The sequence below is a fragment of the Lethenteron reissneri genome, chromosome 65, assembly GCF_015708825.2.
Source record: "Lethenteron reissneri isolate LAM-NWPU_2019-01 chromosome 65, ASM1570882v1, whole genome shotgun sequence".
NCBI classification, from domain to species: Eukaryota; Metazoa; Chordata; class Hyperoartia; order Petromyzontiformes; family Petromyzontidae; genus Lethenteron; species Lethenteron reissneri.
Genome location: NC_083843.1, coordinates 6,433,504 through 6,459,442, shown reverse-complemented (window position 1 = coordinate 6,459,442; position 25,939 = coordinate 6,433,504). Strand labels below are relative to the sequence as shown.

Genomic DNA, 25,939 nt, shown 5'->3' with positions numbered 1-25,939 from the left:
CTGTTTTTTCACAGATAAAACTACTATTTATTAAAAACGGAGGACCCGGAAAAAAATCCACGCGACCACCATGGAGAGAGAGAGACACACACAAACTCCAAATATACAGCAGCAGGCATCGTCAGGGTCAGGAATAAACCCACGATCTTCTATATACAAGGCGAGGTAGTTAACATCTCACCAGAAGTCCAGTCGGGGCACAGGGTCAGAACGTTACAATAACAAACACAATGCACACAAACACTGCACGTTCATAGACCAATATTGATTTTAAGCTTTCGTGACTGCAGGAATCCATACTCTTTGGTTATTTCGGTAAAGTCACGTCGGTACACAAAATCTATATATATAAAATCGTGAATGTCTGTCTGTCCGTCTGTGTGTGTGTGTGTGTGTGGATTTCGGACCATACGCACTTTCATTGGACGGCGGTTGCCCCTGGCAACGGCTAGCGACGCCTTCGCCGCTTTCATTGGAACTGGCAACGGCTAGCGACGCCTTCGCCAGAGGCTGCAGTTTCATTGGACGGCGGTTGCCCCTGCCAACGGCTAGCCACGCCTTCGCCACTTTCATAGGCTCCGTAAATAATTAAATAATAGCCATTACACAATATTGTTGGAGCGCTAGGGGGGGGGAAGGAACGCCACCCGTACCCTGCCTCTGCCGGGTAGACAATTTAGGCGAGGCCGCAGGCTCTGCACGCTACTAGGCCTCGACACCCACCACGCCACTCTGAGGTAAATTCAGCAAAGTTTTTCCTACTCTTCACTCCACCCCCACCACAATGTGTGCAATTAATATTACTTTTAAACCCAACGCGCCAACAATCGATTACTTAAATGTTCACTGTACAAATAGTCATTAAGCTGGGTCAGCGTACTGCCAGTCTATCATGTAGACTGTAGCCTGCTTATTAAGCTCGGTGAGCGTACTGCCACTCTATCATGTACACTCTAGCCTGCTTATGAAGCTGACTGCGTGTACTGGCAGTCTATAATGTGGACTGTAGCCTGGTTATTATAATCGATTCTTTATATGTTCTTTGTACAAATAGTCATTAAGCTGGTTGAGCGACCCCAGTTCGATTCCAACTCACGCCCACCACCGCTGACGATTATTTGAAACGGACCTGGCCCTCCCCTAGGTCCACTCAGCCTCAAACGCGTAACTGCTGTCGTGTGTGAACATCGTCACTGGGGAGACAAAGGCGGCCGGGCATCGTGGATCCAAGTCCCGGGCGAAGCCGGGTCATGTGTATGTGTGTATGTGTATGTCTGTGTGTCTGTATGTATGTGTGTATGTATGTATGTGTATGTGTTTGTGTGTGTGTGCATGTATGTGCGTTTTTTTCTATGTCTTTATGTGTATGTCTGCGTGTCTGTATGTATGTATGTACGTGTGTGCATGTGTTTGTGTGTATGTATGTGTGTGTCTATGTATGTGTGTGTATGTGTGTGTATGTATGTGTGTTATGTGTCTGTCTGTGTGTCTGCATGTATGTGTGTGTGTATTGTGTATGTGTTTGTATGTATTTGTGTGTTTACGCTCACATTACACAAATGTGTTGCAGGTCTAAGGAGTTCCTTGCGCAGTATTGCCGTTTTATTATTTCAGTCGTTTACTGCCGTACGCACCCTGAAAGTCGTGTGTGTCTGCAGCAAACGCGTGTATGTGTACGCGCGCGCGTGTGTTGTGTAGGAGGAACGGTAGTGTAGTGCTTAGCGTGCTGCCTGTGTCTGTGTGTGTGTGTCTGTGTGTGTGTCTGTGTGTGTGTGTCTGTGTGTGTGTCTGTGTGTGTGCGTGTGTGGTGTGTGGGGAGCGGTAGTGTAGTGGTTAGCGTGCTGTCTGTGTGTGTGTCTCTCTGTCTGTGTGTGTCTGCGTGTGTCTGTGTGTGTGTCTGTGTGTGTGTCTGTGCGTGTGTGGTGTGTGAGGAGCGGTGGGTGTAGTGGTTAACGCTACGCTGCGCTACAAACCCGGCGAACCGAGTTCCATTCCCGCTCACGGCCACCACCGGTGACGATTATTTGAACCTCCCCTAGGTCGACTCAGCCTCAAACGAGTAACTGGTGTGGCGTATTAACATCGCCACTGGGGGGACAAAGGCGGCCGTGCGTGAGTGGTGAGGGAAGGAGAGTGGTGAGGGGGGGAGAGTGGTGAGGGAGGGAGAGTGGTGAGGGAGGGACAGTGGTGAGGGAGGGAGAGTGGTGAGGGAGGGACAGTGGTGAGGGAGGGAGAGTGGTGAGGGAGGGAGAGCGGTGAGGGAGGGAGAGTGATGAGGGAGGGACAGTGGTGAGGGAGGGAGAGTGGTGAGGGAGGGACTCAGCCGCAAAACGAGTAACTGGTGTGGCGTATTAACATCGCCACTGGGGAGACAAAGGCGGCCGGCCGTGGTGGATACAAGTCCCGGGCGAAGCCGGGTAGTACAGCTAGTATTTCATAAAAAATATTCCCTCTCATGATTGTTGGTGAGTGCCAATAAATACCTTGCTAGACTGTACCATAGCCATGTCACTCTAAATAATGTAAGATAAATCTCACTTTTAGTTGAACACATTACTTCACAGTTATAAGCAAACAATCATATATAACGACAAAAAAATACTAAACTAATTTTAATTTTACCAGGTTAAGGCCCCACTGAGCTGTGTAGCTCTTTTTCAGAAAAAAATCTGGCTACCACAAATGTTAGCTCAACGAAGAGGCTAATATTATCACGTCGAAATTTATAGCAGGAGCCAAATAATGCGTGACGTTAATTATAAACGTGAACTGGGATAAAAATCCAACACGGGAAACTACAAATATAGAACAGCAGGCATCGTCAGGGTCCGGATGGAACCATCATCCTCCTGCATACTAGGCCACCATGGTTAGTGCAGTGCGATAACCACTGCACCACAACTCATACATCATCATCATGATCCATGGACAGATAGCCCCGTCGTAGGAGGCGGTCCTCTGCACATTTCATGATTTGTTGTTTCCATACTCTCTGGGTCTTTCGGTAAAGTCACGTAGATAGAATAAAAGTATTATTATTCTATTTCGTGACGGCAGAAATTCATACTCTCTGGGTCTTTCGGTAAAGTCAAGTAGATAGAATAAAAATATTATTATTATATTTCTCCGGGTCTTTCGGTAAAGTCACGTAGATAGAATAAAAATATTATTATTCTATTTACGTGACTTTACCGAAAGACCCAGAGAGTATGAATTTCTGCCGTCACGAAAGCTTTGAATCAAGATTTGTTGTTTCCAATTTCCTCTCTCTGTCTTGTAGTGTCAATCTGCTCAAGTAGTGGTCACATCTTTCTGGCACCAATCTCGTTATGATGTCGTCGTCAAGCCATTCTCTGTTAGGTCTTCCTCTCTTTCTGGTTCCATCCATTAGAATTTATCAAAGATGTCCTTCAGGTCTGGGTAACTTTCCCTGAGGTCCCACAGCGCCTCCCAGAATTGCTTGACCCTGGGTCGCCCCCTCGCCATCACCAACTCCACCATGTGCTGCGTCGCCTTCTCGCTGCCTTGCCGAGCTTGCATTCCTTTCACTTCCTGCGGGTGAACACATGACCGCAAGAACCACTCTGTTTGTGTTGTTTCAGCCGTGAAGCAACGTTAATGACGAAAGTTTGACTTAGTGCACGTGATTGTGAGACACGTACAACAAGGTCCCATATTTGTTGTTCACGCCTTCCAACCAAAAGTTTAAAATTGGCTCCGTCAATCTGTAATGCCTGTGGCTACAATAACTCGAGTAAAGATGATCCAATATGAACAAACACTTCTGGAAAAAAATTGATTTTGCTATTCGGGACTTACCCCTGCAGAATACTGGCCACATTGATCACAGGATTCCCCTTAAAAGTTGGAAACAAAACCAGCACTAAAAGGAATTACATCAGACACACACATAGCACTCATTGCTGATCACTCTGATTTATCACTGTCAACCACTTCTGCAGTAGACTCAAAATGGGACATGTTCTGTAAAGCCTAGAAAGCATATCAATAGTGCTTTCGTGACAGTCGTACTCTTGCTCAAATTAAGACTCAGATTACCTCGTCGCCAAACGCCTGTTCCTGTAAATCTGCCGACCGTTCAACTTACTCAATGGAGACTGAAATGTAATCGTCGACTCGGCAATCGCGGCTCTCATTGGTCTGGGCATTCGATCACTTCTCGATTTTGTTAATTTTACCAGCTTACAAGTCTTCTTGAGTCCGACTTTGGAATTGGAGAAATAGTCCTAAAATTAATCTCATCCTATGTGGCCGAGAGAGAACCACCTCTTCAAAAAGGTGAATCCACATCCACTATCACAAAGGACTCGTGCAGGGACCCCAGAGCTCCGTGCATGGGCCACTACTGTTTGATATCTACACATCCCCCCATGCTTCTTCTTCTTTAGTGCTGCCTAACGGCGTGTGCGACTTCACGATGATATTGGTCCCGGTCTAGCATGGCGTGTAGAGTTTGTGCTGTTGTTAATTGTAGCCATGTTTTGATGTTACTGAGCCATGTCGTTTTTGGCCGTCCTGGTCGTTTTTTTCCTTCGATTTTTCCTTCCAGGATTTGCTTTAATAGCTGGTATTTGTGGTCGTTTCGGGTAATGTGGCCTAGGTAGTAACACTTCCTGCTAATGATGGTCTTCAGCAGTTGCCTGTCAGTGCCCATATCTTGCAGAACTTGTGTATTGGTGGTTTTGGCTGTCCATGGGATTTTCAGCATTCTTCGATACAGCCACATCTCGAAAGCTTCGAGCCTTTTTGTTGCTGTTGTTGTCAGTGTCCACGTCTCTACTCCGTACAACAATATTGACCAGATGTAGCATTTCAGTGTGCGCAGTTTCAGTGATGTACTCAAGTTGCGGTCTGCATAGAGTGTTTTCCATTTCATAAATGCTTGCCTTGCTTGTTCAATTCTGCTCTTGATTTCGACTTCATGGTTCAACTGATCGTCAATGATTACACCAAGGTATTTAAATCGGTGTACTTGTTCCAATTTTTCACTGCCAAGCTTGATTGTTATTTCGCTTGTAGTTTGGCTGACCTTTATAACCTTTGTTTTCTTTTTATTAATTCGTAAGCCCCATATTTGACTCTCTGTGGCAACCTCATCCAAGATTTGTTGTAGGTCTTGTTCCGAATCGGCCAGCAGTGCAGTGTCGTCGGCATACCTGATGTTGTTGATATATTGTCCATTGACTTTAATACCAATGTTTTTATCTGCTAGTGTTCGATCAAAAATCTGCTCCGAGTAGATGTTGAAAAGACTGGGTGAAAGTGGGCAGCCTTGTCGTACACCTTTTTGTATTGGTGTTGGGTCTGTCAATTCGTTGTCATATCGGAGTTGGGCTGTTTGCTTCCAATAAAGAGCAATGATGAAATTGATGTCGTTTTTATCTAGTCCCAGTTGTTTTAATAGAGCTGCTAGTCGGTCGTGGTCTACTGAGTCAAAGGCTTTCTCGTAATCTATGAAGCAGATGTACACTTCTTTCTGATGTTCGTAGCATCGCTGTAGTAGTATCTGTAGACAGAAGATTGCTTCTCTTGTGCCTAGTCCTTTGCAGAAGCCAAACTGTGTGTTCTTCAATGCATTTTCGCATGTGGAGCGTATGCGCTGTTGGATCACCTTCAGGAAGACTTTCAGCACGTGGCTCATCAAGCTTATCAGTCTGTAGTCCTCGCATTTCCAGCTTGTTGCTTTCTTTGGTATGGCCACAAAGATGGATTGTAGCCAGTCGGATGGAATTTTATTGCCATTGTATATTTGATTGTACCAATTAGTCAGTTGTCGTATGTTGTTACTGTCTAATAGTTTGAGCAATTCTACATGGATTGTGTCGGGCCCGCACGCTTTGCCTGACTTAGCTGTTTTGATTGCATGTTCTACTTCTGATGTTAAAATGTGTAGAGCGTCTTTCGACATCTGTTGGTCTTTTTCTGCAGGTGTTCTCGCGGCGCCATAGAGCTTGTGTATATAGTTTATCCAGGTGTCCATTTTTTCTTGTTTATTTAGGATTGGTTGGTTGTTGTCCGCATACAAGGTAGCTGTTGGGGCTGGTCTGTAGATGTTACCAGCTTCTTTGAGCTTCTTGTGCAGAGTAAAATTGTCATGTTTTTTAATTAGTTCTTCAATCTCGGCGCATTGTTCTTCCATCCACTTTTCTTTTGCCTGTCGGATTGCTTCTCTGATCTTCTGTTGCATTTGTTTGTACTTCTCCAAGTTGTTATTTTTGTACATTTTTCGTTTGCTCATTAGATCGAGAATAGTTTCGGAATTAAATACCACTATGCTGATGACATTGTATTATAGACACCAATGAACCCCACTAATGCTCAAGGAATTGAAAATCTCTCAGAGTGCATAACAGCCTCGCAGCACTGGTTCTGGTCGCATTATCTTTCTTTAAATGCAGCCAAATCTGAAGCCACACTCATTGGGACCAGACAGCGGCTCATGTCACCCTCTTTTCCGCTCAACATCACGATCACCAGCACCACAATGCCCATTACGGACCGCTTCAAATTCACTGGTGTCACTGGATTATTCCACCTTTTCTCTGGACATTCATGTCAACTACTCTTTGTCACCCACGTCCAGTCATTACCATAAATATTGCCAACACCGTCGCCTGCAGTCGAGGTTAGCCCTCATCTCGACTACTGCAATGCTGTTCCCTCCAAGTCATCATCGAGCAACGTCCGCAAATTACAAGGGTTGCAGAACAACCTTCCTCGTGTCGTCCTTGGTGTCCACCAACCTACGACTCGACTAGGCCACTGCGCTCCATGGCCTTCATTGTCTCTCCTTCCCCAGCAAGGACAAATTATAATAATCGCCTGTATTTGTCACCCCTTCATCACCGGTTCCCCACCACCACACCTCGCCTCACTTCTCTCGCCTTGCACTGAAGGCTCATGATAGAACCCTACACAGCAGCGTCGCTCCAAATCTTCTTCGGACATCAAAAGTCTCGAACTGTTACAGCCTCACGTCATGATACGCACTACTAAATCTGGTGCGTTATGGCATTATTATTTTGTTGTCAATATTTTTTTATAATAATTAAAAGTCAGAGTCAGGGGCGGTTTCTTCATTAGGGCGATTGGGCGACGCACCACCAAAGTGTGAAAGGTACTTTTTCAATCACATTAACAATCTCATTCAACCACAGAGTTACGCTAGCCGTTACTGTGCCTCTGGATATAGTCCAATCAGCGTCATGTCACGTTCTGTGGAGTACCGCCTCTTTTTGGGCGATTTCACTCTGGCTGAGAATCGCCCAGATTGTTCCCATAGACTTACATTCAAAGATGGTTTTTTTCGAACGGCAGGCACTACAATGCATTCTCTATGGCTTCCGGGAGGGCTCGCACTAACGTGCTTACATCATCATACGTAAGCACGTTTCAGTCAACAATATTATTTGTTGCCACCTAGTGGAATTTCGATTTAAAGCTTTCGTGACTGAAAGGATTCATCTTCTTGGTTTATTCGGTAAAGTCACGTCGAAGGGAAGTAATAAAATAATAAAAATAAAACATAATAAAATAATTCTCACGACGTTTCGGCCACAACTCATGTAGCCGTCCTCAGGTGAAAACCAGGTCTGTCGAGGCGACAGCGTCTGAATGAAAAAGCACACGTGCTTGGAGCATGTATATAAGCTGGGTTGGAAGGGGGGAAGAAATGGGGAGCCTTAACAAAAGAATTTGCATATCAAGAGGAATTTAGCATATTTATGGGAAATGCAGGTATGTGATTAGTACTGCATATGCCCGTGCATTATGCAGGATTAGCAGCATCAAAGGGAGGGGATATGGGTAGCATTAATGAAGGGAAGGAGTGTTAATAGTATGTAGCTGCAGTAACTAAAACCACCACGTAAACAACTAAAGTATAAACTACATATTATCATCAGTATACTAAATATACTCTACAATACGCTGAGTTACTAACAGTAAGTAATACATTACAATTCTACGTCGTAAAAAATATATATAATATGCTTCCATCTAAACTTTATTCTCTTACATCACACGAGTCTACACCCTACTATATACTGCCATAGACAAACCCAACATTAAATTATATACTGTATTGCACACCAAAGAAAGGTTCTTCTTTACCGACCACCTTGTAAGTGCCACGCTGCTACAAGGAGAGATGTTTCAACAGCATGGCCATACATTCCCTGTTGAGGCTCTGAACATCACTGTCAGGGCATACCCTATGTTAAATAAGGCGAAGCTGAAGACTGAACTGTCTGTCATTTATGAGAGTCCAGAATTCAAGGGCTGCTGTGGTGCACTAGCGCTGTACCAGGTTTTGCTGAAGTAGAACCTCCAGGATACTATTTCAGAGACTGTTGCTCTGTTGAACATCCTCATAACCACTCCCATGACAACTGCTGAAGCTGAGAGGTGTTTCTCAACCTTAAAGAGAATCAAGACATTCCTGAGAAATGTAATGGGACAGGAACGTCTGAATGCAATGGCTATGCTTTCCATGGAGAGGGAACTAGTCAGGAACATGTCTGCTTTCAATGAGAGAGTAATTGATCACTTTGCTACTTTGAAAGAGAGAAGAGCTAAATTTCAGTATAAGTAAGCAGTGTATTAAGCGAGTAATGTGATGTAAGCAGTGTAATAATAGTGAGTATAGAAACAAACATGGAGATGTATTGTAAGAATCACTTTATTTTTCATTAATATTAAAGTAGTGAAGTTGCCTTTACATGCTTAAGCTGTTAATTTATCCATTGCATGGGTGGACCTTATCCTTATCAATCATCCAAACATTTGCCCCCCCTGAGAGATTTTGCAGGAGCCGCCACTGGTCAGAGTGCATTTGATGTTGCGGATGTCCAATGGGACAGAGTTCCACACCGAGGCGGTGACAGCAGAGAGACTGACGCGAGGCGTTTTTAAGTTCGAGACCTCGGTGTCCGAATACCAAACACCTCTTTATGAGATGATAAATGACGATTATGAATATGATGACGATGATTTTAGTGGACATACCCGCACACTGTTGTCGGTGAGTATGTTCCTGATCTGTAGTTGGGAGAGCAGAGGCGTCAGGTCGTCCCGCAGCGCCATGAGCAGCTCCCTCGTGTTGAAGCGGATTTTGTCCCGGAGGACAAAGTCGCTGTAGCTGTTCAGAACCACGTGGGACTTGTTGGAGAGTCTCCTGAGGAAGCCTGCGGCACCACAAAGGGGACAACGTTCGCACTGATTCAGCCTTCAGGGGTGGACGAGAGCAGGTTGGAGTGCTCTTGGACAGCTGAACATGTTAGCCCTCTAGAATATTTTATCCATAAGAGGTTATGGATAACGCCTGTAGCTACGGGCTAAACGATACATTGATATTCATGCAAACTCCCCCCAAAAAAAACCTCCACTGTGGATAAAAATTGGCCAAAACCGAAACAAGACCGAAAGTAAAAGTTTTACTTCCGGCCGAAACCGAAAGTTTAACTACACTTTCGACCAAGACCGAAACAGAAAGATATATAACCGAAGTTACCGAACACAAGATTTATGAAATACTAGCTTTACTACCCGGCTTCGCCCGGGACTTGGATTCACCACGGCCGGCCGCCTTTGTCTCCCCAGTGGCGATATTGACATACCACACCACTTACTCGTTTGAGGCTCAGTAGACCTAGGGGAGGCCCAGGACCGGTTCAAATAATCGTCACCGGCCATGAGCGGGAATCGAACTCGGGCCGCCGGGTTCGTAGCGCAGCGTGCGAATCGCTACGCAGTCGCTGCCCCGCCCCCGATACACACAGGCTAAAGACAAAGATCCCCCGACTGACCGACTGATAGACTTAGCACTAGCGTTGTATTCTAATAATAGATCTTCGGTTGACGACCAAAAGTCAATATCAGTTTTGGCCGAAACCGAAACCAGACCAAAAGTAAAAATTTTACTTTCGGCCGAAACCGAAAGTATGCCGTAAGTGGCTAATTGCCAACTTTCAGCGCCGAAACCGAAACCGAATTTCGGGCAGCCTCTACAATAGAGCTAATGTGGTGTGTAATCTCAGCAGCACATAGTCCACCCCAATTCTGAATTGGAGGCATGCCCTCTACTCTGAATAGTCTACACGCTGCTGTGCACGTGAGGCTTGGAGGGGCAGGAAATGTCACTGGAAGAGATGATGGCCGGTTAACATGAAAGAGGTGGAAGGTATCTCAAAGATTGTTTACTACCAAGGCCTCCCAGCCACTCCTTGACTCCAGGATAACGGTCCTGCACGGCTTGCAGAGCAAACAGAAGCTTGAGGCAGTCATCGTTCCCTCTCTCTATGAAGTATTTGAGCAGCAGCTGCGCGCCCTCCGCGCCATCCCGGATGCCCTTGGCTTCAGTGAAGAGCTCGTTCGAGATTCGTCCTCGGCTCATCAGCTGCAGCAGAAGATGATTGGGGTCTCTGGAAATCCACAGCTTCAGATCCGACTCCTTATCTCGAATGGCCCTCAATGCCTCGCCTGCAGTCAACAGAGGTGCATATGAATTTCAAACGTATCGTTTAACACATTTAATTGACTTTAAATAATATTCAGCTACAGTTGTACTTCTGGAATCAAGCCACAAGATATAACATAATCAAGATCACATCGGTACTCAAACATTCTCAAATGTAACGTGACATTGTTCAGTCACATGCAGCGTGGCGTCATTGCCGTGCTGCTTTAAACGTAGCGTTATTGTCGCTAATAACTTCCCCCGAGGACGAGCTGGTGTTGGAAAGCATTACAAAAGCAATGCATATGCCAAATTTTTCCCTCCTTGACTCTAAAAAAATCCATTCAATATCAATATACTGGTGGGCAACTGCGGTGGCTAGATGTTAAGTACATCTCCTAGTATACAGGAGGTCGTGGATTCAATCCCGACCCTGATGCCTGCTGCTGTATATTTGGAGTTTGCGGTGTCTCTCTCCACGTGGTCTTGTGGATTTTTATCTGGATCCTCTGGTTTCCCGCTCCATATTTAGAAGATGTGGCTGCTTCTATACACTTCAATTCTGAAAGAGAGCTACTACATTGCTCAGTTGGGCTTTACCTGGTAAAATAAATAAATAAATAGCTTAGTTTTAGTATGGGTTTCGATGAGTATGGGTCTCTTTGGTTCTATTTTGGACTCTAGATCTCTGTAGGCCTCTGAGTATGGGTTTCTATGAGTAAGTCTGTAGAATCAGCATCACGTACTGATAGTACTTGGCTGCAGTGGCGGCTCCTGCAAAATCTCTCAGGGGGGGCAAATGTCTGGATGATTGATAAGGATAAGGTCCACCCATGCAATGGATAAATGAACAGCTTAAGCATGTAAAGGCAACTTCACTTCTTTAATATTAATGAAAAATAAAGTGACTCTTACAATACATCTTGTTTGTTTCTATACTCACTATTAAAACAAACCACTCAAGTTTATTTTATTAAAGATTCCACTAGGTGGCAACAAATTATATTGTTGGATGAAACGTGCTTACGTATGATGACGTAAGCACGTATGATGACGTAAGCACGTATGATGACGTAAGCACGTTAGGGCGAGCCCTTCCGGAAGCCATAGAGAATGCATTGCAGCGCCCCCGTTCGAAAAAAAACATCTTTGAATGTAAGTCTATGGGGCCACTCGGGGCGATTCTCAGCTGGAGGGAAATCGCCCAAAAAGAGGCGGTACTCCACAGAACGTAGCATGACGCTGATTGGACTATATCCAGAGGCTGACAGTGACGGCTAGCGTGACTCTGTGGTTGAATGACATTGGTGGTGCGTCGCCCAATCGCCCTAATGAAGAAACCGCCCCTGCTTGGCTGCTAATATACATTTCCACGTGATGTTGATTATGATGATGATATCGCTACTTCATTGAGCTGCTATCATTTATGATGGCCAGGTCGCTTCTAATAAAGAGATACATGGCTCAGTGGGGGCCCTTACAGTTGGAAATATAAAAATTGTTTAGCCGTAGTTTTTTTTTGTGATTCGTTTACGTGGGTCGTACCGTGTTTCTGAATCCACTTCCACAGCTGCACGTATTGCTTCCTCACAGAGTAGAGGGCGTCCCACAGTTTCTCACAGCCCGACTCTCCCTGGCTGATGAAGTGGTCCATCACGAGCTCCACACTCTCCTCTCCGCCCTTGTTGACAGCCGCTTGATGAACACGCCGTGGAATCAAATTGAGGCCGTTGAGATGCTCCAGGAAAGCCGAGGGATCCGTTCCGATCCAGGCCTTGATATTCTCTTTGTTCTCTTGAATGAGTTGCATTGTATCGCTGCTATCATTGCTCCTCTGTAACGTGTGGAGAAGACACGTTTACAATTATTTCTGTGTTTGTGGGATAGAGTCTTCACTGTACTGGTATGTACGCCTACACAATGAAACAATGTAGAGTAGGGTCATCATGTAACCATGCTGTGTTGAATTTACCTGAACTCCATATGGCACCTTGTGTTCATTTCGCATTATATGAACAAGCGGTAGATTTTCATCATGCTCATAATTTGTAGGAGGAGTGTCTGAAAAACATCCGATACAATTAGGTTATCACTGATTCATAGTACAGCTGATATGGTTGTATCATTTTCTTAGAGGTCCAAAACGAAAAACTATTCTATAATTGGACACAGAATACTCAACATGGTGATATTAAAGTCAAGAAGAACATTTACATTCTTTCTATTTAAAGCTTTCGTGACTGCATGGATTCATCTTTTTGGTTCTAATAAAAATAAAACATAATAAAATCAATAATTTGATTTTATTATGTTTTATTTTTATTATTTTATTACTTCCCTTTTACGTGACTTCACCGAAAGAACCAAGAAGATTTACATTCTTTATACTCTGTATGTTTATGGTGTGTCTATCTCTCTGCTTGTGTGTCTGTCGTTGTGTCTCCGTGTCTGTGTTTTGTCTCTCTCTCAAATTTAGCAATCTTTGTAAGAACGTAAAGCAACCAGGTAATATGCTGACTCGTGTTAGCCGACTCTCTGTGTTGTATTGCTTTGTATTTTTAAGTTCACTAGGTTTGTTTTCTACCTGATGACGATTGCTTGTGTTGCAATAGAAACGTCGTATTCTATTATTTAACTTATTTATTTTCTTTCTACGTGACTTTACCGAAAGAACCAAATAGTAATTATTCATATTGTTTAAGATTGGACAGACATTAACTGGAATGTAAAGTTTGCATAATTGCATTGTCAAGATGAAAATGTCATCACCTGCGGCCAAAGACCATGAACAGACAGTTTTACGATCGTTTTTGAATCAGTCCAAATCCTATCGCGATGCACCTCGGGACCTCGATAATTGTCCACTTTCTCTCTTTGTCAGAAAAGCAGTAAGCACACAACGAAGGAATTACAACACTTCAATTGAGCGTCCTATCCAACACGACTTTATGCGAGTGTGAATATTGTTGGATGAGTTGAGGCATGGCAGAGATGACTGTCACCAACACTCTTCTAGGGACCATTTAGAATGGCACCATAGCCAAGCTCTCAAATGGAATGCGACTCATTTTAATCATTCTGTGCAGTGGTGTCTGCAGAGAGCATTCAGAGGCGGCTCGTGCCGAGATGTGATTTCTGCGCACATTTTAATTCATATATAATGAGAGTAAAAATCAATTTTGGTAGATGTATCATTTCAGCCCAATACCAGGATGCAATCTTTGGATTAAGCACGGAACATTACCACTTACCAGATCGCTTCAACATCTTCTTAAAAGTCGACCCCTTCAGTTTCACGTTTAAGTAAAATGTGTACACCAGGAGTGCAGTCAGGACGAAGCCGAAGATTGTTACCAACACGACTACTGTGGTGTCTGAAATTTTACGAAGGAGAAAAAAATAACAAGGTGTCAACAGCAGTCCCCTCTTGGGCCTAATTGTCTGGTCTCTATGATGCATTGCAATGCATGGGAATCCAGACCTCTATCAAACCATTAAATAATTGCTCTTTGCATTATTTCTATAGTTTGTTTAGCACAACAATATCATGAAGGCGTTTTTCCACAGATTATCATTTGCAGCATTTGGACAGCTGTTGGCGATATTTTTTGATAATTTGCGTTCCCCTAAGAACGAACTTTGCAGGTAATTCTAACATTTGAACCCATGGCCTTCTATTTCCAAATAAGGTTACCAGAACTCTATCATTCACCATGAAGCAGATGGTGCATTTTATTTTGTTGAATGCACCAGCAGAATCAACTAGGGTAGCCGTTGGGCTTAAACCACAAACCTCTGAAATGAGTGTGAAGATTTGGAGGCAAGGGGACTCCAGCCTAAAACTTCTGTGTAGAGAAAATAAATATTAGGTGTTCAGTATTGCACCAGGTATTAAACTAATAACATCACACATGGCTGGCTTGACCATACATGCAGCCCCTGAAGCCTGCAATAGACATTAGGTTGAATTTCAATTCGTGCTTCTGTAATATCTTCAATAATGGCGGGAGACGAGTTGACGGGGCAGCACTCTTTTATTCACAACGGTTGCACACGTAACAGTCCCAACCGAGATAACACCTATCTCTCACGTGCCTGACTCGGCCACGTACTCCGTCTTCCCCGTGGGGTACGCGTACCTATCTCTGCCTCGACTCAGGCTCTCTGGCTACGCTCTCCCCACGGGGAGCTATCAGACTCCTATGCGCACTCGGCTCGGGCCGTACTCAGTCTCCCCCGTAGGGTACGCGTGCCTAGCTCTGCCTTGACTCAGGCTCTCCGGCTACACTCTCCCTATGGGGAGCTATCAGACCCCTCTTGTCAGACTACGGGTCTCGACCACTGGGCTACACAGCCCGAGCCCTTACAAGGGCGTCGGACCGTGAATCCCAACGCCTCGCCTCTGAGCCTCTCAGAACCCCGGCCCTTACAAGGGCAGCGGGGCTAGGGGTTCCAGGGCCTATCTCTCCCTCCGTCTTCCGTCTTCTCTGGTTACCAACTCCCCGAGTGCCAGCGCGCATCACCTTACATAGCCCTCCGCTCCCGAGGGGGCGGAGCCTATGCGGACCGCGATGTGAGCACCCACTCGATGTAACCAATCACCACGCGCTGCCTCACGATCCCTCCTGGCAGCGTGTATCACCACTACACTTCTACTGCAGACAGCTTCTGCTGTTTGAGTTGTCAGGCTGTCTCTTGCTCCCACTGTCAGCTGAGAAAAAAAATCTGCTGTTGTGGTTGACTTGAGCGGCTTCGTAATCCTACTGTAGTGACATCAGAGATGTCACTGTATGGTGCCGGCCTAGAAGGGCCGCGCCATTCGATGTTCCTACAACATGGACAGCACCGTGTGGGTGGCTGTGTGTAATACCAGCCCTAGCGGGGCTTGGTGAGCACTGGAATAGTGAGGGCACCACGCAAGCTTGTGGTGGGGGCTCCCACGAGGGGAAGTGGGTGAGGGGAAGTGGGTGAGGGGAAGTGGGTGAGTGTCAGCCCAGGGGCAGGGTTGCCCCTGGCCATGGCACTCTGGTTGACCCTGTAGACACGTGATCCAGAGAGTCCACACAGAGGGCCCCAGGTGGGGGGGGGGGGGGGGGCTAGTGGGTGATCACGTGTCCGGGAAGAGCTCTTGAGAGGGATCAAGAGAGAACGAGAATGCTGGAGAAGGCGGGCGGGGCTGAGGGCGTAGAAGCCCTGACCGTAGGGGGATATAAGGTGGGTCCCTAAGAGGGACCGGGGGTCACTGCATTCTACAAGCTGGAAGCTCAACACCTACAAGCGGGAAGCTCTACGTCTCAAGCTGAAAGATCTCCCTCTTACGAGGCAACCACGTCGTCGGAGACCCGAGTGAGGGTCCGACCCTTCTTAGCAGTAACCCCTCTGTATAGCGTTGTTGGCTGGGTGGCCACCACCCTAGGCTATATTGGGTAAAGGGGCCGTTACCCCTTTGTGTTATGGTGTTACAATAAATGTGTTGCCTCTAAAAGGAACAACGTCTGCAACTCAGTTGGACTCACTACACTACTACTACCTGAGTGTGTCTCCTCAGGCAGACAAATTCCCGAATCGCCATCTCTCTTGAGCCTCTCCATGCACCGACACACCGTGTCCTGGGCCACGGAGCAGTTCACAGCCACCTCCTCGCCTGCAATGAGAAAGTTGACGGTGCTAAAGTTCAACAAACATACACACACAGAGACCCACACAAACCCAGACCAATACAGACCCACAGAAACCCACAGATTAGCACGATTGGCTACGTACGGTGTGAAAGAAGTTCAACATATATTTCATAATAAAGGTTTTTGGGTAAGATTGCGTAAGTATAAATGTGTCATAACCCTCCACCACCCGACATAACCAGTAAGGTTTGTCACATAAACAACGCACCAATTAGTTTACAACTTCAGCCCACTGGTGTGTTGGAGAGATCAGAGGTGGAGGAGGGGGCGGTTATTGTAATTATATGACAATAGATTAGATTGCTAATCCCAGTTGATTAGCATGTATTTACTTAGTAAGGAATACAGTTGTAAGATGTATTACTTAATAATACGCTTCCAGGCCGCATTAAGCCTGTCAAAGCAGTTAAAATTAATTGTATTTATCTCAATTTCAATAGATTCTCCAATTAGTTTTACACAACTTATTATTATGTCTTTTTGTTTGCATGTTCACCACAAGTATATGTGGTTAATGCAGACATGATTTCTTGCAAAGGTTTCAGTTTGGTGTTTTAACATCTTAACACCTGTTTTATTGCCATAAATGGGAAAACCCTATTATTATAATTTAATACTGGAAAAGGAGGTCCCATGATGTTATCCATTGTAGTTGATATGCATACATTAACCCCCCTCTGTTGTTCGCACCTGATTGGCTCACAAGTGAAGACATTACATTGTCCCCTCTATTTAAGACCAAAACACGAAGATTTCTCCGTAACTCTGGATGTTGACTGATGCTACTGGTTGTAATTACTAGCGAAACGATACGGTACTCAAAATGTAAATGTTGTAGTAGGTTTACTCTCCCACTCACCAGTGTGCTAAACTATTAACGAATTGGTATGTTTTCTTAACGTGTCAAGCCTTATAAATTGGCTGTGTCGGGTGGTGGCAGGTTTAACGAGACATTTATATTCACGTGATCTAACCCAAAATTTGATATTATGGATACGTACACGCACACTACTATATGTAGTGACATCGCTGGATGTCGACATGCTGGGTGCAGTGCCAGCCCTAGAGGGGCACAACATGCGGTGTAGCGACATCGCGGATACCACAGTGGTGTGGGTGTCGTACTGGCCCTAGAGGGGCCCGGTGAGCGCTGAATGATAGAGCTAGATGGTGCCACGCTTGGCGTGGAGTGCCGACCCTACAGGACAGGGTGTGTGGGTGCTGGCCGGAGGATGAGGTTATTCGAAGCCATGGCACTCTGGTTGACCCGGGAGGACACGTGACCAGTTAAGCTGACAAAGGGGCCCCAAGAAGTGGCTGTGGGGGGGGTCACGTGATTGGGACCCAGATCCTTCCCGAGGATTCTGGAAAGTGGACGTGGCCAAGGGCGGAGCCGGCCACACCACAGAGAATATAAGCCGGGTCCCGAAAGGGACCGTGGTTATTGTTCGTCCTCGAAGAAATATTTGTCTACCTTCTCCGTTCAACGAGTCTCAAACACGTAGACCCGGGCCGAAGCTGTTGGTCCCGGTCTCAATTAGCAGTTATGTCGTAACTAGTGTAGTTAGCCTGGTGGTCACCACCAGGTTAACTACACTAGCGACGTAGTAACTAGTGTAGTGTAGTAACTAGTGTAGTTAACCTGGTGGTCACCAACAGGTTAACTACACTAGCTACGTAGTAACTAGTGTAATGTAGTAACTAGTGTCGTGTAGTAACTAGTGTAGTTAGCCTTGTGGTCAACACCACAGGTTGTTATTTTGTTAAGGGGAAAGTTACCCCGTGTGTTGGAACTGAATAAATGTGTTGCCTCCAAGTCTACGTCTCAGACTCAGTTGAACCTATTACATATATACTACACTATACAATACACTATACACAACCTAAGAGTAGCACAGTTGGCTACGTATGTTGCAAAAAGCATCGTACAATATCCTGGATTTTAATCTGGATTTCAGCTGCCTGTGATTATACCGAGTTGATATTAATTAGCTGCACCAATTAATTTTTAAAATTTCATTTCAGTTTGAATGCCACCTGTCTGTCAGAAGGACACAATTGCCTAACCATAGTATGAATAAAGGGGCCTACAAATTGGAATTAAAATGTGGTTCTGTGACGTCATCTTCTGTGGCGTGTGAGAGTTCCCAGGCATTTGTTGTCTCTTGACAAGATCATGATTTGGACAATTGGAATATTTAGTTCGAAGTGGGGTTTTCTCTCTTTAAAAAAGTTTTGGTCAGTTGCTTATCAAGTTTTGTCTGTGCTTCATGCCAGTTAAAATGGGAGTATCCAAAGGAACACCCGTCATGCATACATGAGATAAATATCACGCATATTGCAGATATGACAACAACCTACTTGCTGTGCTGCCACTTACCTGAACCACAGCTGCTGCACCATGAGCACTTCTCCTCCTGGTTGTCTCTGTCCATATAAGTGCCCTTAGAGCACAGGTCACACAAAGCCTTCCTTCCGTCAGCTATGCAGTCCTTCACCTTGTAAGTCCCTGAAGGACAACGAAATGCGAGCAGGCAAAGGCGTTTTTCCAAACATAGCGACCACAAGTTGGTTCAGAGAGACGTGGGCTGCACTGACAATCATCCAGTGTTAAGTTCTATTCAGAGTATAGTAGCACGACTGAAAACTAATTTCTTCAGTATCGAATCACTTTTTGTAGCCTGATAGTGATGAGGTCACGGGGTAAAAGCTGGCCCCAGTTGGGTTCCTTTCCACAGGAGTAGGGCCTGTGACTTGGTGGGGACAGGAAGCACCCGATCACCACGCTTTGTCGTTCCACAGAGGTGTAGGGATTGGGGGTCTCCGTGCCTGTGTGTTGCTTTTACCTGCAGGGCACAACCGGCAGCAGACTCCTCGTGGTATTTTGTAGAATCCATCTCCACACTCCTTGGCGGCAGACGGCTCCTGCAGTGCACAACACACCTGAAGAGAAGGTCCACACAGAATGGAGTGATTATGGTAAAGGTCGTGACTTTGTGGCTGCGACAGTCCTGATGCTTTCAGAAAACATATCCCTGTTGTTTCCATGAAGCATTTGTAACGAGCTTAAAACTCATCACGCTGGCAAATTTGGAAATCGGCAGCAACGATTGGTGCAGTTGGCACCAACCCATTATCCAGGCGGATGGAATCGTGGACACGCATGCAACATAAAGAACCCACAACACCTTCATCACTGATCCAGCAGCACAGGTATCTGGCGTAGACCTCCTCTCGAAGGTGGTAAACAGTAAATAACTGAACTCGCACAGAGAACAGGCGATGACGGCTGCCTTTCTTCACAATTGAGAGATGACTCCCAGACCATGGAACATATCAACTTGAACACTCTTCTTGGTTCTTTCGGTAAAGTCACGTAGAAGGGAAGTAATAAAATAATAACAATAAAACATAATAAAATACAATTCTCACGACGTTTCGGCCACAACGCAAGCAGCTGTCCTCAGGTGAAGAACATGGCTGTCGGAAAGACAGCCATGAACCGGAGAATTGTATTTTATTATGTCTTATTTGTATTATTTTATTATCTCCCTTCTACGTGACTTTACCGAAAGAACCAAGAAGATGAATCCCTGCAGTCACGAAAGCTTTAAATCGAAATTTAACTTGAACACTAATTTCTGTTGTGGGAGGTGTTTCATTTCTCCACTAAGCATCTCAGGAGGCCATTGAGTCCATTTAAAAACTAGACCTCACATTATAAGCTTTAACCATCATACAACAGATGAAGAATGTACTAAGTGAAACCACCAATTTAATCACTGCCTGTGAATGAGAAACTCAGAAGACGGAATGTGCCTGGAGGCACAGCAGAACAACTGTAATGTAATACGCATCACAGCAAACCCGAGTAGATTTACAACAGGCAAACGTGTGCAGCATTTTACGAACAAAGGCTTCTCACCATAATCCAGATCACCAGCTCAAAATAACTGAATGTGTGGCCGTTGTGTTTTTTTAAATGCCAACTCACAGAGTCGAGAAAATGTGGTCACCCCAACAACAGCAATGAAACAAAGACAACTCTAGACCGGATTCATCCACAATAGGAATCGTCAGTACAGCACAGTCATATATGATGTTGCCATCTGCCTCCGGGAGCCTCAAATATGGAGAGGAGTTGTACGTTTACACTATCGGACCCATAACTTGCGTGAAGGCGGCAATAATTCAAATCAATAAACGACGATGAAACTCAGTTTAATACGATGGAGGCTTTCACGACCAATATCATCAATAATACAGGTTTTTTTTTTGTTAGATCGCGTACATATATGCGTCATTAAACCCGCCAACACCCAACACAGCAAATTAGGCTGTCCGCCTAATGATGCTCTTTGTAATTACTGGATCAACGTCATAGTGAGATTGTAAATGTTGTGGATTTGCTCTCCAACACACTAGTGTGCTGTACTAGTGTCGAGTACTGTAGTAAATAATGACGTTACGTCACGCTCGCCCTCCGTTGCAGTGACGTCAGAGAATGACGTCATGCATGGCGGGTGGGATGGTGACGTCATGTCCCCCCGGGATATTTAGGGTGGGACCCGTGACGTGTTCCGGGATGTCGCAAGGAGCCGGGAAGGTGTGAGGTTGGAAGTTGGGACCCAGGATAGGGGGAAATTAGCGCCAGGCTAGAGTAGCCTGTGTGAGTGCTAGGAATCCCCAGTACCCCTCCCCTGAGGTGTGGAGTGTGAGTAGAGATGGGAACGTGTGCCTGCAGTGGGAACAGTCCAGCTGCCGCCGAAGGAGGAAGGCTCGAGGGTTAGAAGCCCGACCTCGTCGCCGGGTGGTGATGGCGTGCCCGCGCCCGGGGCAGACGAGGGGAAGCCGTGCCGGGGCGTAGAATAATGGGAGACAGTTCCCCGTGCAGGCCAGAGTTCTGACGCGCACCATAACGGGTGCAGGCGTCGGGTGTGGAGTGTAGGCAGTGAGTGTGTAGTACTCAGGGAGTAAGTGACGTGTGAAGAGTGGTTAATAAACAACTGGCTCAAGTCCTTACATGAAGCTCCGTCTCAGTGTGGATCTACAAGTCTCCAGTGGTGTCAAGAATAACCACACAACACTAGTAACGAATTGGCATATATTGTTTACGTGATAAATATTACTAATTGGTTGTGTCGGGTGGTGGCTGATTTAACGACGCAATTATATTTTCACGATCTAACCCAAAAAAAACGTATTATGGACGATGACACTCATTGCAACAGACAAAATTATCATAGGCCATGAAACAAATAGGTTGAGCAACACACAATCGTGTGCATTGAGCTGGTGGTCTGAACAGGGCTGACATGTTGTACATGCAAGACACATCTTTGCGCATCATTTTCAGATTTGAGCATCCCTGGTATAAACCTACACAGTAGCAGACGCCAGTGTCTGCTCGAACAACCATAGAGCAGCGTTCATCTCAACTGCGGCCCTGAGCCCTTGGTATTAATTTCACATTCCCATGGTGGTGGTGAGACTCGTTGGGATAATAGCAGTCAACTTCCCGGTATTTCTTTCTTATGGCAAGTGCAAAGCCAAGGACAAAATATTTAAACTTCATGTTGAGAAGGTGATCCATTCGATGGCATCCAAAGTTGATTTATGTATAAAGTCAGTGCCTCTGTAAGGCTATAATGGGCAGTGGTGAGTTACGTGATTCAGAGATCGCACTGCATCACATTCACAATAGGGCGACTTTCATTGTCTTCCCAGTGTTCTGTATTTTTAATATACAGTAGTCCCTCGATTAACAGTGACATCAGTTAACGGTTTTTCAGTTAATGTTAAACCTCCCATAGGACCCTATGGTTTTGACTCACGTTAACGTCGTTGATTAACGGTATGTTTTATATTAGCGGTCCCCAACCTTTTTGGCACCAGAGACCGGTTTCCTGGAAGAAGCTGTTAGCGACGTTTGTATTTTACTCATTTTGGCTAGGGTTAGCTTGTGGGCTTTCCAAAACTGACTTTTGACCGAGACAAGTGCAAAGTGCGGGAAAGAGGCACAGACGGAAGTGGTCAATAAAATAATGGCGGGCGACGCGAGGAATCACCGCTCTCACCTCCTGCTGTGCAGCCCGGTTCCAAACAGGCCACGGACTGGTACCGGTCCACGGGCGGGGGTTGGGGACCCCTGTTTTATATTATACACGCGGTCACGAATTTCGGCAAATCCGAGCGCTCGTAAGTGGGAATGGGCATGCCTCAGCCAATCAGCGATGCCTGTTTATAAGCCTTTAGACCTCGACTGGAATTGTTTATCGTAATTTATATTTTTATAAAACGCCTTTATCCAAGGCGATTCATAAGGGTTATGAGTTGCACAACGAGGGTAGCTAAAAGTGATATGGTGAATAGGGATGGAGTATGGGGAGGGAGGATAGTGGGTTCAGGAATTACGGTGGTTACCTTGGGATGGAGGGAATGATGGACCAGGGAGAAGAGGTGGGTCTTGAGGGAGTGAAAACAGCTCTCTTGCATACTAAGTGCTTTTTGCTTATTTTTCAACTCATAAGTGAATTCGTTGCGATAGCAATGGCCTCGAAAGTGAATTCGCAAAAGGAAACGAGGAATAGGAAAGTAATTCGTTTTAAAACGAAGCAGGATGTTTTTAAGGTTCACTTCCGATCATCTTAGAATGGTTTCATGCTTTTAACGTGTAATTTCTATATTAATTTAGCAGTTATCTCGGTAAGCAGTAGTTTTCGTGTAAAGGATTAAAAACGTAAACTGAGGGACTACTGCATATACATATTGTCCATTCTCTACACCACAATATCAGGTTACTCTTGCAAATAAGATAACTCTGTTCTCTTGAGTTGTCACCTGGTTTAAACATTAACTTGACTACATTTCACGAGAGGTCATATATATAATGAGGACAATAAACTCTGTACCTTTGACTGCAACGGCAAAAGACAGACTGATACTGAAGCTGTAGACCTGGTTCATGTTTACCAATGCACTGTACATTAACTAAGACAACCTGGTTCACCCCTTTTTTCCCTATAATCTTTAGTCATTCTTACACACACAATATTATTTGAAGTCACGCACAGCTACAATGTAATTCATCTACCGGTATGCCCATAACAGCCTGACTAAGAATCAACTAACTTTTTTTCAAGTGGATCACGCACCATTGGGACGTTTGTCAATTGCACTTGAAATAGCGAGCGCACGGCATCGTTTGGGGAGGAAAGAAGGACACTCAGAGAACACCCGCCATGCATGAGGACATGACACTGGGTGGTCGTTACAGTTGGTCTGAGATTAGGAGCACTCCCTTTAAGAGTGTGCTCCTAATCTCGGCTCGTTACCTGTATAAAAGACACCTGGGAGCCAGAAATCTTTCTGATTGAGAGGGGGCCAAATACTTATTTCCCTCATTTAAATGCAAATCAACTTATAACATTTTTGACATGCGTTTTTCTGGATTTTGTTGTTGTTATTCTGTCTCTCACTGTTCAAATAAACCTACCATTTAAATTATAGACTGATAATTTATTTGTCAGTGGGCAAACGTACAAAATCAGCAGGGGATCAAATAATTTTTTTTCCTCACTGTAACACTGGGTGGTCGTTACAGCAAGTGGGATCATAACCCGGTATCTGCACCTTGCTCTCTGCCACCACTTATAGGCGCAATGATCGACACAAAAAGCTGATTTTGTAGAGGTGAGTTTGGGACGATTTCTTCTATTCAATTGATGAATTGGCCAAACAATCTTAAAAGACTGCTGTTTGGTGGTCAATAACTTAGACCCCTTCAAAAATGGCAGCCACCCTCACGTCCTGTATCCCTGAAGGCTCATGATGGCAATGGCGTCACAAAGCCCTGCCCATCACCTCCCGTCCAGCAACACATGTGGAAAGAGGTTAGATTTTTTCATCTTCCTCACAACTGGTTTTGTGTTATCTGATTGATTGAGTGATAAAATGGATAATGTATAGAGTAATCGATTACTTAAATAATAAATCATCTTTGCTTTACTCGTAATAATTACTTTGTCATGCCACTTGAGACAGAGATAGTGAATAACAATGGGCTGTCTCCTGGTTAAAAGACGAAATTCAATCTCATTAAGAAACGTTGACATTGATGGAAAATTTTTAGCAAAAACTGAAACGTGCACGTAAAACTATGGAAATATGCAGGCTTGGAATTTCGTTGAGAGACAGAAAGTGGAACATGTGGATTAGAGAACATAGAAAGGTTACAAACATTATCTTGACTGTTCATAAAAGTAACTGAGCTTGGAAAAGACACGTCATAAAGTGAAAGAATGATGGCCGGGTGGTCGAGATTTAACGACGGAATGGCTGCCAAAGGAAAGAACACTCCAGAGAGAGAACATCAACTGCTGGATATGGAAAAATGATTCATCCTCAAGTAATGCTTCCCCTATGAAGGTTATAGCCCTTAACATCACAAATGAATGAACGAGTGAATGAAACTATAAGTGGTGGTCCTCACCATCAGTAGGAGTGTTCCTCTCAGCGCCAGCCCAGGCGAGCTCCTCCGCTTGGTCATGAAGTTCATCGCTCCTCACTCCTCGCCCTCAGACTTTCGACTCCTTTCTCACCTCTCACCTCCTATGACGGCTCCGTAATATTATTTTTCTCTTCAACTACTTTTAAACTATATTTTTTTATTTCACCGGGTTAAGGCCCCACTGAGCTGTGTAACTCTTTTTCAAGAGCAACCTGGCTATCACAAATGATAGCAGCTCAACGAAGTGGCTTATCAAGTGGAATTGTAGAGCAGACACGTAAATCTAAACGCGTGATGTTGATTCTAAATGTGGAGGGAAAAATCCACATCTGTCTTGTTTCTCTATATTCCCCACTATATCTCTCCTGTCTCCTCACCCTCTTGTCACGCTTCTCGACCCACTCTTGTCAGAAGCCTGAGTTCGCAAGCTTCTTCTCTACATTGTCACCTCCAAAGGTGTTTTTTTTAATTAAACCTCGCTCTTAACAGTTAAATCGCAGCCGGATTCAATGCTAAACGAAGAGACTAGGCAATTGCTTGGTGACACAGTGGGACGTTTTCTCTTCGTGTTTTTTCTTACTGCGAGTTCCTTGCGAAGGTCACGTGTGTGGTTTGTAGTGCTAAGTTTATGAGAGGGAGTTGGCAGTCTGCTGTAGCCCTGACAACGCAGGCTCGTTGAATGATAAGAGTCGTAATTTTGGGTGCGGTCACATGTCCAAGTGGTGCGCATACCTCCATTAATTACAAATCGCGTTCTTAAACCAAATAAATACGTGCCCTGGTTCATCCGAAATCTACGTAATCGCCTCGACACCACAGCAGTTGCATATCTTTAAAAACAGTGGACAGAGTTTGATTTATTTTGATTGACGTGACTCTGCTGTCCAGTTAGTGGGCTGAGTCTTATGCGCAGGAGCAGGAAAGTGTTATCCCTGAGCACGCGAATCGATCGGTCAATTATTAGTATTCGTTCTAAATTCAAGGAGTAACAATCAAAATCGTCAGATGTGCTTAAAAATCGACTAATTTATACGTGTGAAGTATTGGAAATGACGGCAGGAACTTCTTGACGGGTAACACACTTTTATTAAATCTCGACGTGTCACAATACAACGTGTGGTCTCTATACTTCTGACTATACACTCCACTTAACTAGTGTAGACTCTATGCCTCTGGCTACACACACTTCACTTGACTCGTGTAGACCCTATGCCTCTGGCTACACACAATGTACTTGACTCGTGTAGACCCTATGCCTCTGGCTACACACAA

General features: G+C 45.0%; 2 protein-coding genes across 2 annotated transcripts in view; both read right to left on the bottom strand.

Moving 5' to 3' along the window:
* LOC133359698 (cGMP-dependent protein kinase 1-like) overlaps nucleotides 1-25,939 on the bottom strand; it is a 329,349-nt gene that overhangs the window by 204,668 nt on the left and 98,742 nt on the right. The window lies entirely within an intron of this gene.
* LOC133359699 (uncharacterized) lies at nucleotides 1,510-25,265 on the bottom strand. The gene is made up of 10 exons (XM_061578217.1): nucleotides 24,650-25,265; nucleotides 19,005-19,101; nucleotides 18,539-18,667; nucleotides 16,008-16,121; nucleotides 13,729-13,851; nucleotides 12,450-12,538; nucleotides 12,023-12,311; nucleotides 10,225-10,500; nucleotides 9,028-9,206; nucleotides 1,510-3,552 (listed from the first exon to the last, which is right to left on the bottom strand). Exons 1-10 carry the CDS (start codon nucleotides 24,713-24,715, stop codon nucleotides 3,388-3,390), a joined length of 1,527 nt encoding a protein of 508 aa, XP_061434201.1. The 5' UTR covers nucleotides 24,716-25,265; the 3' UTR covers nucleotides 1,510-3,387.